At 34.8% G+C, this 12,984-nt stretch overlaps 1 protein-coding gene and 1 long non-coding RNA gene across 2 annotated transcripts in view; one reads left to right on the top strand and one right to left on the bottom strand.

Annotated features, from left to right (window-relative positions):
- SHOC1 (shortage in chiasmata 1) overlaps nt 1–10,291 on the top strand; it is an 88,345-nt gene extending 78,054 nt beyond the window's left edge. The window contains exons 24-27 of the mRNA XM_061163427.1: nt 4,029–4,160; nt 5,745–5,894; nt 6,536–7,496; nt 9,351–10,291. Coding sequence (XP_061019410.1) covers nt 4,029–4,160; nt 5,745–5,894; nt 6,536–7,496; nt 9,351–9,451 — 1,344 coding nt within the window. The 3' untranslated portion in view covers nt 9,452–10,291. The remainder of the gene's footprint in view (nt 1–4,028; nt 4,161–5,744; nt 5,895–6,535; nt 7,497–9,350) is intronic.
- Nucleotides 3,417–5,889, bottom strand: LOC133071106 (uncharacterized). Its single transcript, XR_009696354.1, has 2 exons — nt 5,761–5,889; nt 3,417–4,005 (listed from the first exon to the last, which is right to left on the bottom strand). It is a non-coding gene; the product is annotated as an uncharacterized LOC133071106 (long non-coding RNA).
- Nucleotides 10,292–12,984: the final 2,693 nt, after the last annotated feature.

Raw genomic sequence — 12,984 nt, forward strand, 5'->3', positions numbered from 1 at the left:
TGGACTGCAGCACACCAGGCCTCCCTGTCCATCACCAACTCCCACAGTTTACCCAAACTCATGTCCATTGAGTTGGTGATGCCATCCAACCATCTCATCCTCTGTCGTCCGCTTCTCCTCCCACCTTCAATCTTTCCTAGCATCAGGGTCTTTTCAAATCAGTCAATTCTTCGCATCAGGTGGCCAAAGTATTGGAGTTTCAGCTTCAACATCAGTCCTTCCACTCAACACTCAGGACTGATTTCCTTTAAGATGGACTGGTTGGATCTCCTTGCAGTCCAAGGGACTCTCAAGAGTCTTCTCCAACACCACAGTTCAAAAGCATCAATTCTTCAGCACTCGGCTTTCTTTATAGTCCAACTCTCACATCCATACATGATTACTGGAAAAACCATAGCCTTGACTAGACAGACCTTTGTTGGCAAAGTAATGTCTCTGCTTTTTAATATGCTGTCTAGGTTGTTCATAACTTTTCTTCCAAGGAGTAAGTGTCTTTTAATTTCATGGCTGCAGTCACCATCTGCAATGATTTGGAGCCCAAAAAAATAAAGTCTGCCACTATTTCCACTGTTTCCCCATCTATTTGCCATGAAGTAATGGGACCAGATGCCATGATGTTAGTTTTCTGAATGTTGAGCTTTAAGCCAACTTTTTCATTCTCCTCTTTCACTTTCATCAAGAGGCTCTTTAGTTCTTCTTCACTTTCTGCCATAGGGTGGTGTCATCTGCATATCTGAGGTTGTTGATATTTCTCCCAGCAATCTTGATTTCAGCTTGTGTCTCATCCAGCCCAGTGTTTCTCATGATGTACTCTGCATATAAGTTAAATAAGCAGGTGACAATATACAGCTTTGACATACTCCTTTTCCTATTTGGAACCAGTCTGTTGTTCCACGTCCAGTTCTGACCATTGCTTCCTGACCTGAATACAGATTTCTCAAAAGGCAGGTCAGGTGGTCTGGTATTCCCACGTCTTTCAGAATTTTCCACAGTTTATTGTGATCTACACAGTCAAAGGCTTTGGCATAGTCAATAAAGCAGAAATAGATGTTTTTCTGGAACTCTCTTGCTTTTTTGATGATCCAACTGATGTTGGCAATTTCATCTCTGGTTCCTCTGCCTTTTCTAAAACCAGCTTGAACATCTGGAAGTTCACGGTTCACGTATTGCTGAAGCCTGGTTTGGAGAATTTTGAGCATTACTTTGCTAGCGTGTAAGATGAGCGCAATTGTGCAGTAGTTTGAGCATTCTTTGGCATTGCCTTTCTTTGGGATTGGAAAGAAAACTGACCTTTTCCAGTCCTGTGGCCACTGCTGAGTTTTCCAAATTTGCTGGCATATTGAGTGCAACACTTTCACAGCATCACCTTTTAAGATTTGAAATAGCTCAACTGGAATTCCATCACCTCCACTAGCTTTGTTCATAGTGATGCTTCCTAAGGCCCACTTGACTTTGTATGCCAGGATGTCTGGCTCTAGGTGAGTGATCACACCATCATGATTATCTGGGTCATGAAGATCTTTTTTGTATAGTTCTTCTGTGTATTCTTGCCATCTCTTCTTAATATCTTCTGCTTTTGTTAGGTCCATACCATTTCTGTTCTTTATTGAGCCCATCTTTGCATGAAATGTTCCCTTGGTATCTCTAATTTTCTTGACGAGATCTCTAGTGTTTCCCATTCTATTGTTTTCCTCTATTTTTTGCACTGATCACTGAGGAAGACTTTCTTATCTCTCTTTGCTATTCTTTGGAACTCTGCATTCAAATGGGTATATCTTTGCTCTTCTCCTTTACTTTTCTCTTCTCTTCTTTTCAAGTTATTTGTAAAGCCTCCTCAGACAGCCATTTTGCTTTTTTGCATTTCTTGGCCTTTTGCATTTTTGGCCTTTAGGGCCAAAAAAATCCATCAGGTTGGATTACTTTTTTATTTCCAAGCATCTGGAAAGCCTAGCCATAAAAGGAGTGTTGGGAAATGTAAATGTATTTTCTTAAACTAAAAGAAAATACTGCTAATATTTTACTGTTAGTATATCAGGCCATATTGTACTCTAAAATCCAAAAAAAACGTTTTATAAATTTCTTAAGAACTCTCTTTGCAGAAAAATGTATAGATACACACATGCAAATTTTTTAAAACAATGTTAGGTAGGGGTTCTTGAATCTCCCAAAGTCTAGCTAGGAGCTCCAGAATCCTCACCCTAGAGTATAGGTAATATTCATTACCATTATAAAATTAGGCCCTTTAAAATAAAATTTGTATTTAAATGTCTTAGATCTTCTCAAAACATCTAAAACTTTTAATAAAATAAATTGGAACCAAACAGTGTATTTCTGTGTACTCTGTATATTTAATATAAAGAAAGTCCTTCTTTAGCATGCATATGTTACTGTTCAGTCACTAAGTCATATCTAACTCTTTGTGACCCCATTGACTGCAGCATGCCAAGCTTCCCTGTCCTTCACTATTTCCAGGAATTTGCTCAAACTCATGTCCATTGCTTTGTATTTGTTATTCTTGTGAAAGAAAAGAAAATGTCATAATTATTTTTGTGAGGTTGGTACAGTCTTTGTTTCTTAAGTTTCCACCACTGGACAGAATATTTTTATTATTAAGATATGATTGTTTAGGGCAGTATTCTCCATCTGCTTTAAACTGCTAACCCATGAATTAGTTATCTTTCTGTAAACAAAATCCAAAAGATGAAGAAGATAAAAATAGAAATGAAAGCGGAAGGAAAATGCTGGCATTTCAGAAGAGAGAAGGACATGGAGGAAAACTTAAGTGACAGACAGGAAGTAGGGGATATTTAAAAACTCCTTTTAGAGTTAAGTTTAACACTTCCCAGGTGGCTCAGTGGTGAAGAATCCACCTGCCAATGCAGGAGATGCAGATTCCGTCTCTGGGTCAGGAAGATCCCCCTGGAGGAGGAAATGGCAACCCATTCCAGTATTCTTGCCTGGGAAATACCATAGACAGGAGCCTGGAGGGCTATAGTGCATAGTGTCACAAAGAGTCAGACACGACTGAGTGACTGAGCGTGCAGTTTTAACACATACACACTGGCAGGGGTATCTTACCATCAGGTGAGCCATGATTGGATGAACAATTCCAAAAAACATTCTGAATCAAAACATATTTTTCTTTTTGAATACAACATCAAATTAAGCTGTAAACATCCTTATTTTTCAATTTTGTTTTTAAACAATCTTGCACTATATCTTTCATTCTTATTTTTACTTGAGAACTATTAGGTTTAACCTACAAAAAAGCAAAATATTAAATATTACTAGTGACATCCAAATTGCTTTTTCTTCTAATACAGATGAAACAAAACACCAAATATACTAATAAATGCCAAATGGAAGTGAAGAAAAACAATTTAGTTCCAAAAATTAGAAACTATAAGGATATCATATTTAAGGATGGAAAATAAATTGTTTATTCTCACAAATGAAACATCCTGAATTTTACATAGATAAATTAGTAAATTATATCTAAGTTCAGTTCAGTTCAGTCGCTCAGTCATGTCTGACTCTTTGCAACCCCATGGACTGCAGCACGCCAGGCCTCCCTGTCCATCACCAACTCCCAGAGTTTACTCAAACTCATGTCCATTGAGTCAGTGATGCCATCCAACCATCTCATCCTCTGTCGTCCCCTTCTCCTCCCGCCTTCAATCTTTCCTAGCATCAGGGTCTTTTCAAATGAGTCAGCTCTTCGCATCAGGTGGCCAAAGTACTGGAGTTTCAGCTTCAACATCAGTCCTTCCAATGAACACCCAGGACTGATCTCCTTTAGGATGGACTGGTTGGATCTCCTTGCAGTCCAGGGGACTCTCAAGAGTCTTCTCCAACATCACAGTTCAAAAGCATCAATTCTTCGGCGCTCAGCTTTCTTTGTAGTCCAAAATAGTGTTCAAAGATTAGAATCTACTGGGGTTTTGTTTCTTCAAGTTGTAAACAATTTTTGAATGATATGTTTTGCTTCCTAGTATTCCCTGTAATCTAACATAAAAAATATATTTTAGCTTATAATTGCCCCAGGAGTGGAAGAGACTGCACTGATGATTCGACAAATTGCTGACCACAATTTAATGACCTCGAAGAGAGATCCTCATGAATGGTTGGATAAGTCCTGGCTTAAAGTTGCACCATCTAAGGTTCATTTCCTAACATATAAATTAGAGATTTGCAGAGCAAATATAAATATATGTACTTGAATTCTCTTTCTGGTAGCATTTTCTTGTTCTATCATGCTTGCATTAGCATATGTAACAATATGCCATAATGTGCAACATTTATTTAGACAATTTTCCAGAACTATGAGTATTTTTCAACTTCATAGAACTATTTTAATGGGATCTTATTTCATGAACTTTCAAAATAAACTTGTTATAGGGTGACCTAATGGCTTCAATGTCTAATATTTTAAGAATATAATAATTTTTCTAATTCCTACATTTAAACATTCAGGAATAGTAGATATGAGAATTGCACAATTCTATCATTCCGTGATTCATCAGTAATTCAATTATATAATTCAAAGTGAAAGTAGAGTTATGAAATAGTTACAAGATTAAGTAGTTAATTTTTAGAAATTCCTTTTGCTTAAGCATAAATATTTCCAGGTTCTTATACCAACCTAGTGTTTCTGTTACCTTATTTTTAAATATATTCAAATCCTAAAATCATGGAAAGAGAATGGAGATCATTATGTATTAACATGGAATGACTTTCAAAATATATTAAATGAAATGTAAAAGTTGCAGTTCAGAGCATCCAGTATACTACCATTTGTGTAAGAAAGAGGGAAATTAATATTTATATGTATTCATTTATAAATGAATAAAATATCTCTGGAAAGATACCACAAAATGATATCATTGATTATCTCTATAGAAAACTGAGGTAGTAGAGAAGGAATGGGACTTTTTACTATATACCTTTTAGTCCTTTTGAATTTTGAACCATGTGACTGTTTTACCTACTCAAAAAATTAAATTATAAGACAAATAAAATATTCATATATATTAAATCACAGGACTTTTATATGCATAAACAGAAGATAGTACTATCAGCAAGTATGGGTATGATTAGAACATTTTTGTGTGTATGTATATGCAATTTCCTTCCTACCAAGCCATGTCCAATCTACTAACATGTCTGTCATTTGATAAAATCAAAGAAGGTACAAAAAGTCAATGTAACCCAGAAAAAAAAGGAATTTAATAATAAATGTGGCTGCTACATTTCTAGACATTTATGAGATCTTTCTGAAAACATAAACTTTTAGACTTAGTTAGAAGTTCTTCCTGTACTCTTCACGATAAGCCTTTTCTGAAATTATAATATCTGTTAAGACATCATACACATGGTTTATCTTAACCAAACTATGATGGCATACAGTTTACAAAGAGAGAGCTGAAAAAACCTTGAGCTATATGATGAAGTCCCCTAAAAGGTTTCTCATTAGAAGAGCTATCATTAGATAACAATTGTCATTTGAAGGATATGAACTATAATGAATCACTTTGGATGAGTGGTTAGACTGAATGAACTTTAAGATCCTCCCCATTTCTGGGTGTTAGAATCTTTATTGACAGACAAATTTCTTTCCCTCCTGGCCATACTTTTTTCCCCAAGCATCTCAAATTGAGTGGTAGGTACAATGACATCAATTTTAATCTACTGGAGTGAGCAGAGTAAAAAGACCACTTCTGATTATTCCTTAAACTTTTTTCTAGGAAGAAATGTACTTACTTGATTTTCCAAGTATTACTCCATTGGTGGCTCAGCTCATGTTATATAAAGGACCTTCACTGAACTGGATATTGTTAGCAACTCTTTGTCAACTTCAGGAACTCCTACCTGAAGTTCCAGAAAAAGTGTTAAAGGTTAGTTATTTGAAATACGTATTCTTCTATGAGTCTATTTGCTTTGCATTTGAGTATCTATTTTCACCATAATGGTTTTCAAAATGAAGGTATCCAAGTTTATTTTGGACTTCAGAGAGCAAAGAAATAATCTACTTAAGCTAAATTTCATATAGAATTCTTACTGGTTGTCAACTACATTATACATTTTAAAGTTATAATTCTGTACAAATCATTTATCACATTTCAGATCATTTTGAAGTGTTATTATGCCCACAGATATTCAATTACACACTCTAATGTGTTTTCATCATCTCTTCCAAACAGTTCTGGTTCCTTCATTATAGTAGTAGTTAAAGAGAACTTTAGACCTATCAGTAAGTATCTTTAATTTTTATGAAGGAAATGGTATTCATAGATAACATGTGTTACTAAAAATTCTATCTTAATTGATTAGGAAATAGATGCAAATTACAATAAGTTTTTCTGTTAATGGGAGCCAAATTATGTTCTGTTCTCATAGATCAATATAATATCTTTGAATGGACTACTTATTTATATTTTTCCTTATTTCCATATAGTTAAGCATCATTATTTATATTTACTTGATGGATTTTTATGTTGCATATTTATTATATTAATTAACTTTATAAATTTTGTAGCATTTTTGTGGCATCACTTCCTTATTCAAGATTAGTCCTTCCATAACAAAATCACCTCAAATTTCATCACCTCGGGAAAACAGGGATCAGACTAGAACCTTTACTTCTCAGAGTTCAGCTTCTGCATCTTCAGATTCTGTCATTCAAGAACATAATAATTATCAATATTCAAATTTAGGAGAGAGAGTACCGGAAGACATCAACAGTGCTTCAAATTATAACTCTTCCCTTATGGAATTAAAAGAAATGCCAGGCATTTTACCATCTGTGAGTTCTTACAATCAGACCAGCCATTGGAAAGAGTCTAGTTGTAACCCTAACATGGTACAGAATAATTCTTTTCTGACTAATATAGAAGCAAGGAATCTGTCTGGTAATTCTTTTCTGAACCAGAATGATTCAGAGTCAGATGTCTTTTCTTTGGGTCTAACAGAAATGAATTATGAAACTATAATATCACCAATTGACACTCAGGAGAAAGTCACCCCTCACTTTATAAATTATCAGAAAAAGGGAACACATGAAAAAAAAGGACCTATAAAAAAAGAATTGTCAGCTCCTGTCTTTTCACTTGAGGGTTCTCAACCTCCTCTTCATTGGAACTTTAAGAGAAATGTATGGGAACAACAGAATCATTCATTCAACTTACAGTGTGGAGCAGAGCAAAGTACATGTGACAAATGGTACTCTCAGAAAGATAATTTATTCATTAATCAGCAAAAATATCAGTCAGATGACTTAGAAGGCTTCATCTGTGAAAGTCCAAATGCTGGGACTAAAAAGACTTTCTGGAAAGAATTACCATCTGTCCCCAGTTTGGATTTATCCTGTGCTTCTGATTCTAATGTAAATCAAAAAGAATTCAACAGTCTTTATTTCTACCAAAGAGCTGGAAAATGTTTAGGACAGAAAACGCGCTCTGAGCCTTCATCTAACTCAGGAGACAACAACTCATTAACAGGTAACATGATTCAATAGTTAATAAAACTATACTCTAAAGTAATTTTAAAAGATAGAATCATCTCCAAATTTTAAAAAAAATTGTTTTAATTACTACACTTAAGAATCTTCAATAACTTTGGCATCAAAAAAATAAAAATTCTAATTATAGACTTTTAAGAAAATAAATGCAAAGAAATTATGTCAATATCTTGTAGCTTTAGATGAACTAAGCATTTAACTGAAGAAGTTATGGCTGATTTATGTTGAGGTTTGACAGAAAACAGCAAAATTCTGTAAAGCAATTATCCTTCAATAAAAAATAAATTAATTAAAAAAAATAAAAACACAGAACAAATCTAAGTCAAGCTGAAGGCTTAAAGTAACAAAAATTAAGTACAGAAATTAGCCAATTAGAAAAGTGGCCTCTTTGTCAAGCTGGGAATATTTTATGAGCTAATATTTATTAAAAGTTTATTACATTCACTTTATGTGGATTATTTAATTCTGTTAGTCCTATTAAATAGATACTACTATTGGCTCTCTATTTTCCAATTGACATTTTTGAATATTTAATCATATCAGTTTTTAAAAGGACAATTTTATTTTCCCATTTTTGGTTATTATACCTTTTATGTATTTCTTATTGCATTGGTCTGAGCATTTAAAACAAAATATTAAGTTCTGATGGCTATACAAAGATGGCCTTACTATGATGGGAAAAAAACAGAAAGGAGAAGCTGGAAGTTTCAGAACTCCTCTTTTGCACAGACCATTTTGTGAGGCCAAAGGGTGCCAAAGAATCTTAAATTCCTTGTTTTATTAAAAGAGAATCCCCAAACCATATAAGTTCTAGAATTCACAAAATTTAGATTTGGTCCCATAAATAGTCATAATTTGTTTTTTCTTGATTTTAAGGGAAAATATTCTTTCCCTAGTTTTGTAAGAACTTTTGCAAGAAATAAATGCTGAATTTTATTCAAACATTTTTTGGTTCCTATTGGGGAAAATCAAAATGTTTTCTCTCTTGACATTAATATCAGTCAACATTTATAGGTATACTAATAATCAATCATTTATGTCATTTGTCTGATAAACCTAATTGGCTTTTAAGGAGTGATTTTTTAAAATATGCTATTGAATATGGTTACTATTTATTATTTGATTTTCATATCTACATTCAAATGCAATTAACTTATTGTGTTCTTTATTTGTACTCTGTCAAGTTCTGACATAAATTTGTCCAGAGCTATTGGTATAACATCAAGATAATTTTCCATTTGTCTTGAATGTATATTTGTGGTCTCTGTGATAATAACTATCTACTGCAATGCCTTTTAAATTTGCTCAAAAGGTACCCAGCACTTGCTATTATGAAACTACATTGCTGGGAATAATTACTACCATTCTAAATATTTTAGTCTCTCTTTTTATTAATTTAATCAATCAACCTCTGCAAGTATCCAAATCTAGAATATTTCAAATTATGTCATATCTAACACAGTCTTGAAAGGTGAGTCTATACATGATCAGAGCTCAGGATAAATTCCTCAACATTACAGATATGCACTAAGAAACAGACTTAATGAAGGAAAACTTAAAAGCAAGAGTCTTAAATCCAGGGAGATTTAATTATTTGTGCAAGGCATGAACGTACACATACATGTATCTTACACTAATTAGTATCAGGCCTTTAAGAATAGGCACATTTATGCTAAAAATTTAATTTTTAATAGTCACTTTTTATCTCAGTTTGGAAATTTCAACACTGTAAATAGATGATAAAGAGAGAAGATCCACCTGAGCATTTGAGAAAAAAATAGCTACACTTACTATTATCAGAAATAAAATGGTTTTCTTTTTTTCCTTTTAACAGATTTCATGTGCTTACAACTACCGCAATTCAAAAAACAACGTCTTGTGTATGAAAAAGTCCCTGGTAGACTTGACGGACAAACTCGTCTGAGGTTTTTTTGAAAGAAAGAATAGTGCTGCATGCCACATTTCGTTGTTTTTTTTTTATGATAAACCAGTAATAAAATTATTTAGATTTGATCATATATCAAAGAAAATGCAATTGTTCTTAGATGTTCTTGATGTTCCTATATTAAATTTTCGTAATATATATTCTACTTTATAAGTATTCTAATTAGCAAAATATTATTATAAGATCCAAATATCTCCCCAGTTCACCTAAATATTTTGAGCCCTTTTTTTAAAGAGAGGCAGAAAACCTTATTGGATGTATATAAAGGGTTATTTTGCTGTCTCCTCAAAGGCCCGCTGCCTCCAGCAAGTGTTTGAAAGGAGCTTCCATCTCAGTCTGACCTTCTGAGTTCAGAAGTGAAGATCACCATAGTCCACCCTCCACCACCAACTTAAAATCTAGGGAAAAATTGAAGTTAGAGAACTTCCAATCAAAATGTTGTCTTCACAAACGAAATATTCAAACAAATCACTAAGAGAAAACATTTGCTACCCACACGATAGCACAAGGGCTTACATTCCTAATATACAACGAATTCCTACAAATTGATAGGCAAAAGACAACGTAATAGAAAATTGGGCAAAATTTGAATAGATATTTCACGGAAGAAACAAAAATAGCTGGGAACATATTTGAAACGGTATGTAGCTTCATTATTTATCAGACAAATGCATATTAAAACAATAAGCTACTATTTTTTCACCTATCAGATCAGCAAAATTTTTGAGAATTCATAATATCAAGTGTCAGTATATGGGAAAAATAATGCTTCCCTGTATGATTGGAGAGGATAGTTGGTATATTTTTAAATGGATGACTGTAGGTTTCTAATTACTATAGTAATTATATTCCATTGAATACATTTAAGAGAAAGATGCTTTATTTTAAAATGTCAACATTTCTAATAAAATTTTATTCTTGGCAGCTACTTAGAGTTATAATGAAACTTTTATATGTCTCTAAAACGGAGGTATGGAAATCTCTGGTGACTCAGTGGTAAAGAATCCACCAGCTATACAAGCAATGTGGGTTCGATCCCTGGGTCAAGTAGATCCCCTGGAGAAGGAAATGGCAACCCACTCCAGTTTTCTTGCCTGGGAAATCCTATGGATAGAGGAGCCTGGCAGGCTACAGTCCATGTCCACCAAGAGTTGGACATGACTTAGCGACTAAGCTACCACCACCAGCAAAATGGAGGTACATGGACTGTGAACATCATTTTAGCAAAAATGGTTGAAGACCATAGGTGTACTCTTCCTGTCTCTTTCCTGACTTCTGAAATGGTCACCCTATTACTACCAAAACTGATTTCTACCTTCTGAGATCCAATGGACATTCAGACATCACCTCACTTGATTTCTCTTCAGTGTTTGATACACATTCTCCTTTTTGAAACAGGCTCGACTTTAAATCAACTCTCTTACTCTTTTACTACACTTTTATTTATATATAAGATGTTTGGTTTTGCTTGAATATGTGGAGGGTAGAGACTTCAAAGAGAAACTATTTCTGGAAATTTTATTCGAATTTCTATCGTACTTTTTAAAGTTTCAGCAGGTTTGCTCCTAAACCAAGGTAAGGCTGTCTTCCCAGCTTGCAGATCTCCTTGATCCCATCTTTAATCAGCTTGCAGAGGAAAGGACTTTGTTCAGCGCACTAGACTGAGGCAAGCTTAGGCCAAGCTATCAACACACCCCCTTCTGCCTCCTCACCAAACGCAGTGAAAGCACCTGAGCCCGCCTGCCTGCATTTCTCAGTGATGCTTGGTGTTTAAGGACACATTCACTCTGCCTGGGCCTGGAGCAGCCTCTTGTGCTGTTGCCCATCAGAGGCAAGAATTCTGGAGCAGGTAGCCATTTCCTCCTTCAGGGAATATTACTGACCCAGGGATCTAACCCGAGTCTCCAGCATTGGCAGGTGGATTCTTCACCACTGTGCCACCTGGGAATCCCATTATCAGAGGTATTATTGAGAGGCAGGTCATGTGTTGGTACCCTAGGAAAGAGAATAAAGTAAATGAGCTCTGCTTCAGCACTATCTGAAGCAGTTGGGTTGGTCCATAGAAGCCTGAAGGGTCTGGAAAGGCCCTTGTTAGGGGCTTACAAGTGTCAGTCCAGCCTCCAAGGTCCTCTCCCAAACACCACATCACATGAAATTATTTAGAATAGTCCCAACTTCCCAGTCTCTTACCATGGAAACCTCCATTCTTTCTCTGAGAGCATTTCCCCATGAGGTTTCTTTTTTTAATTTTGAAGGGGAGTTACTTGCCCAAACGTAGATCTATGACTGGTAGTTGTGATGCTCACCCCTGAGGACCTTTGAGTGGCTTTACCCCCAGGTTCCCAGGCCCAGCCCAAACTGTTAGACTCATCAGAACATCAGCTGCCCCTTGCAATTGTAGGGGGAGGTAAGATACTCCTTCCCTTGCCACTGAGACTCTGCATACAACTGGGCATAAACACCAGGGTGTCCCACTCTGCCCCTCACATTAAGAGCCTGGTTTTTCTCCCCCAATAATAAGCCTGCCTAAAGCAAACAATCCAACAATTTTAAGTGGGACTAGCCTGGGTTGGTGGGGATGGGGAGTGCAAACTGTAGCAATCCAAAATGAAAGCTGAAAAATACGTGTTCTGCTTTTGCTTTTTTATTTGGTTTATTGTTTTTACTATACAAGGATTTTAGATTTCATACTTATCTATTTAAATTGCTTGTTTATTTAAATTGTTTAAATTTAATTTGATCAAGTATACACCTCTTCTCTTTTTTGATTTCTGGGTTTCCTGCTTTTTTTTAGGAAGCTCTCTTTTACCCTGAAGTTACACAACTAGTCTAACTTTTCTTCTGATGCCTTTGTATCACCTTTCTTTAACCTATGTGGAATTTTTTTACAGAGTATAATACAGGCCCAATTTTTATTTCCTTCTGAATGGATAGCCAGTAATGCCAGCACCATTTGTTTAATTATACTTTCCCTTGAATAGGAAAAAGAAAAAAGAGTCAGGCCTACTTCTGTACTATTATGATCAATTCAATCATCTAGTTGTCTATTCCTAGGACCACAATAATATTATTTTGAATTTGTTTTTTTTTTAAGTCATATCATTTTGATTCAGCAGTTTCAAAGTAAGCTAGTACCTGGTAAGGCAAGTTTTACCTTCCCATGTTTTATACACACTCACACACACACAGAGTTTTAAAAGCTATTCTTGGACACTTGATTTTCCATATAAACTTTCAGTTATTTTAACCAGCTTCCCTTAAAAGATAAAAAAGGAATTCCAATAAATCTACATAAATTTTAGTAAGATTGCATTTTAATGACATCGTCCTATAATCCTGAAATTTTAGATTCCGTTCTATAAACATTGGTAAAATTTTCCTTTGATTCTTGCACTTTTGTTAAATGTATTCTCAAGTATTTTTTATAGCTTTGTCATTAAAGTAGAAATGGGATACATTTAAGACACAACTATATTCATATGTGAGATGTCTATATTTTTCCTGTACTATCTTACCAAGTTTT

This window comes from Dama dama, chromosome 16 (assembly GCF_033118175.1).
Source record: "Dama dama isolate Ldn47 chromosome 16, ASM3311817v1, whole genome shotgun sequence".
Taxonomy (NCBI): domain Eukaryota; kingdom Metazoa; phylum Chordata; class Mammalia; order Artiodactyla; family Cervidae; genus Dama; species Dama dama.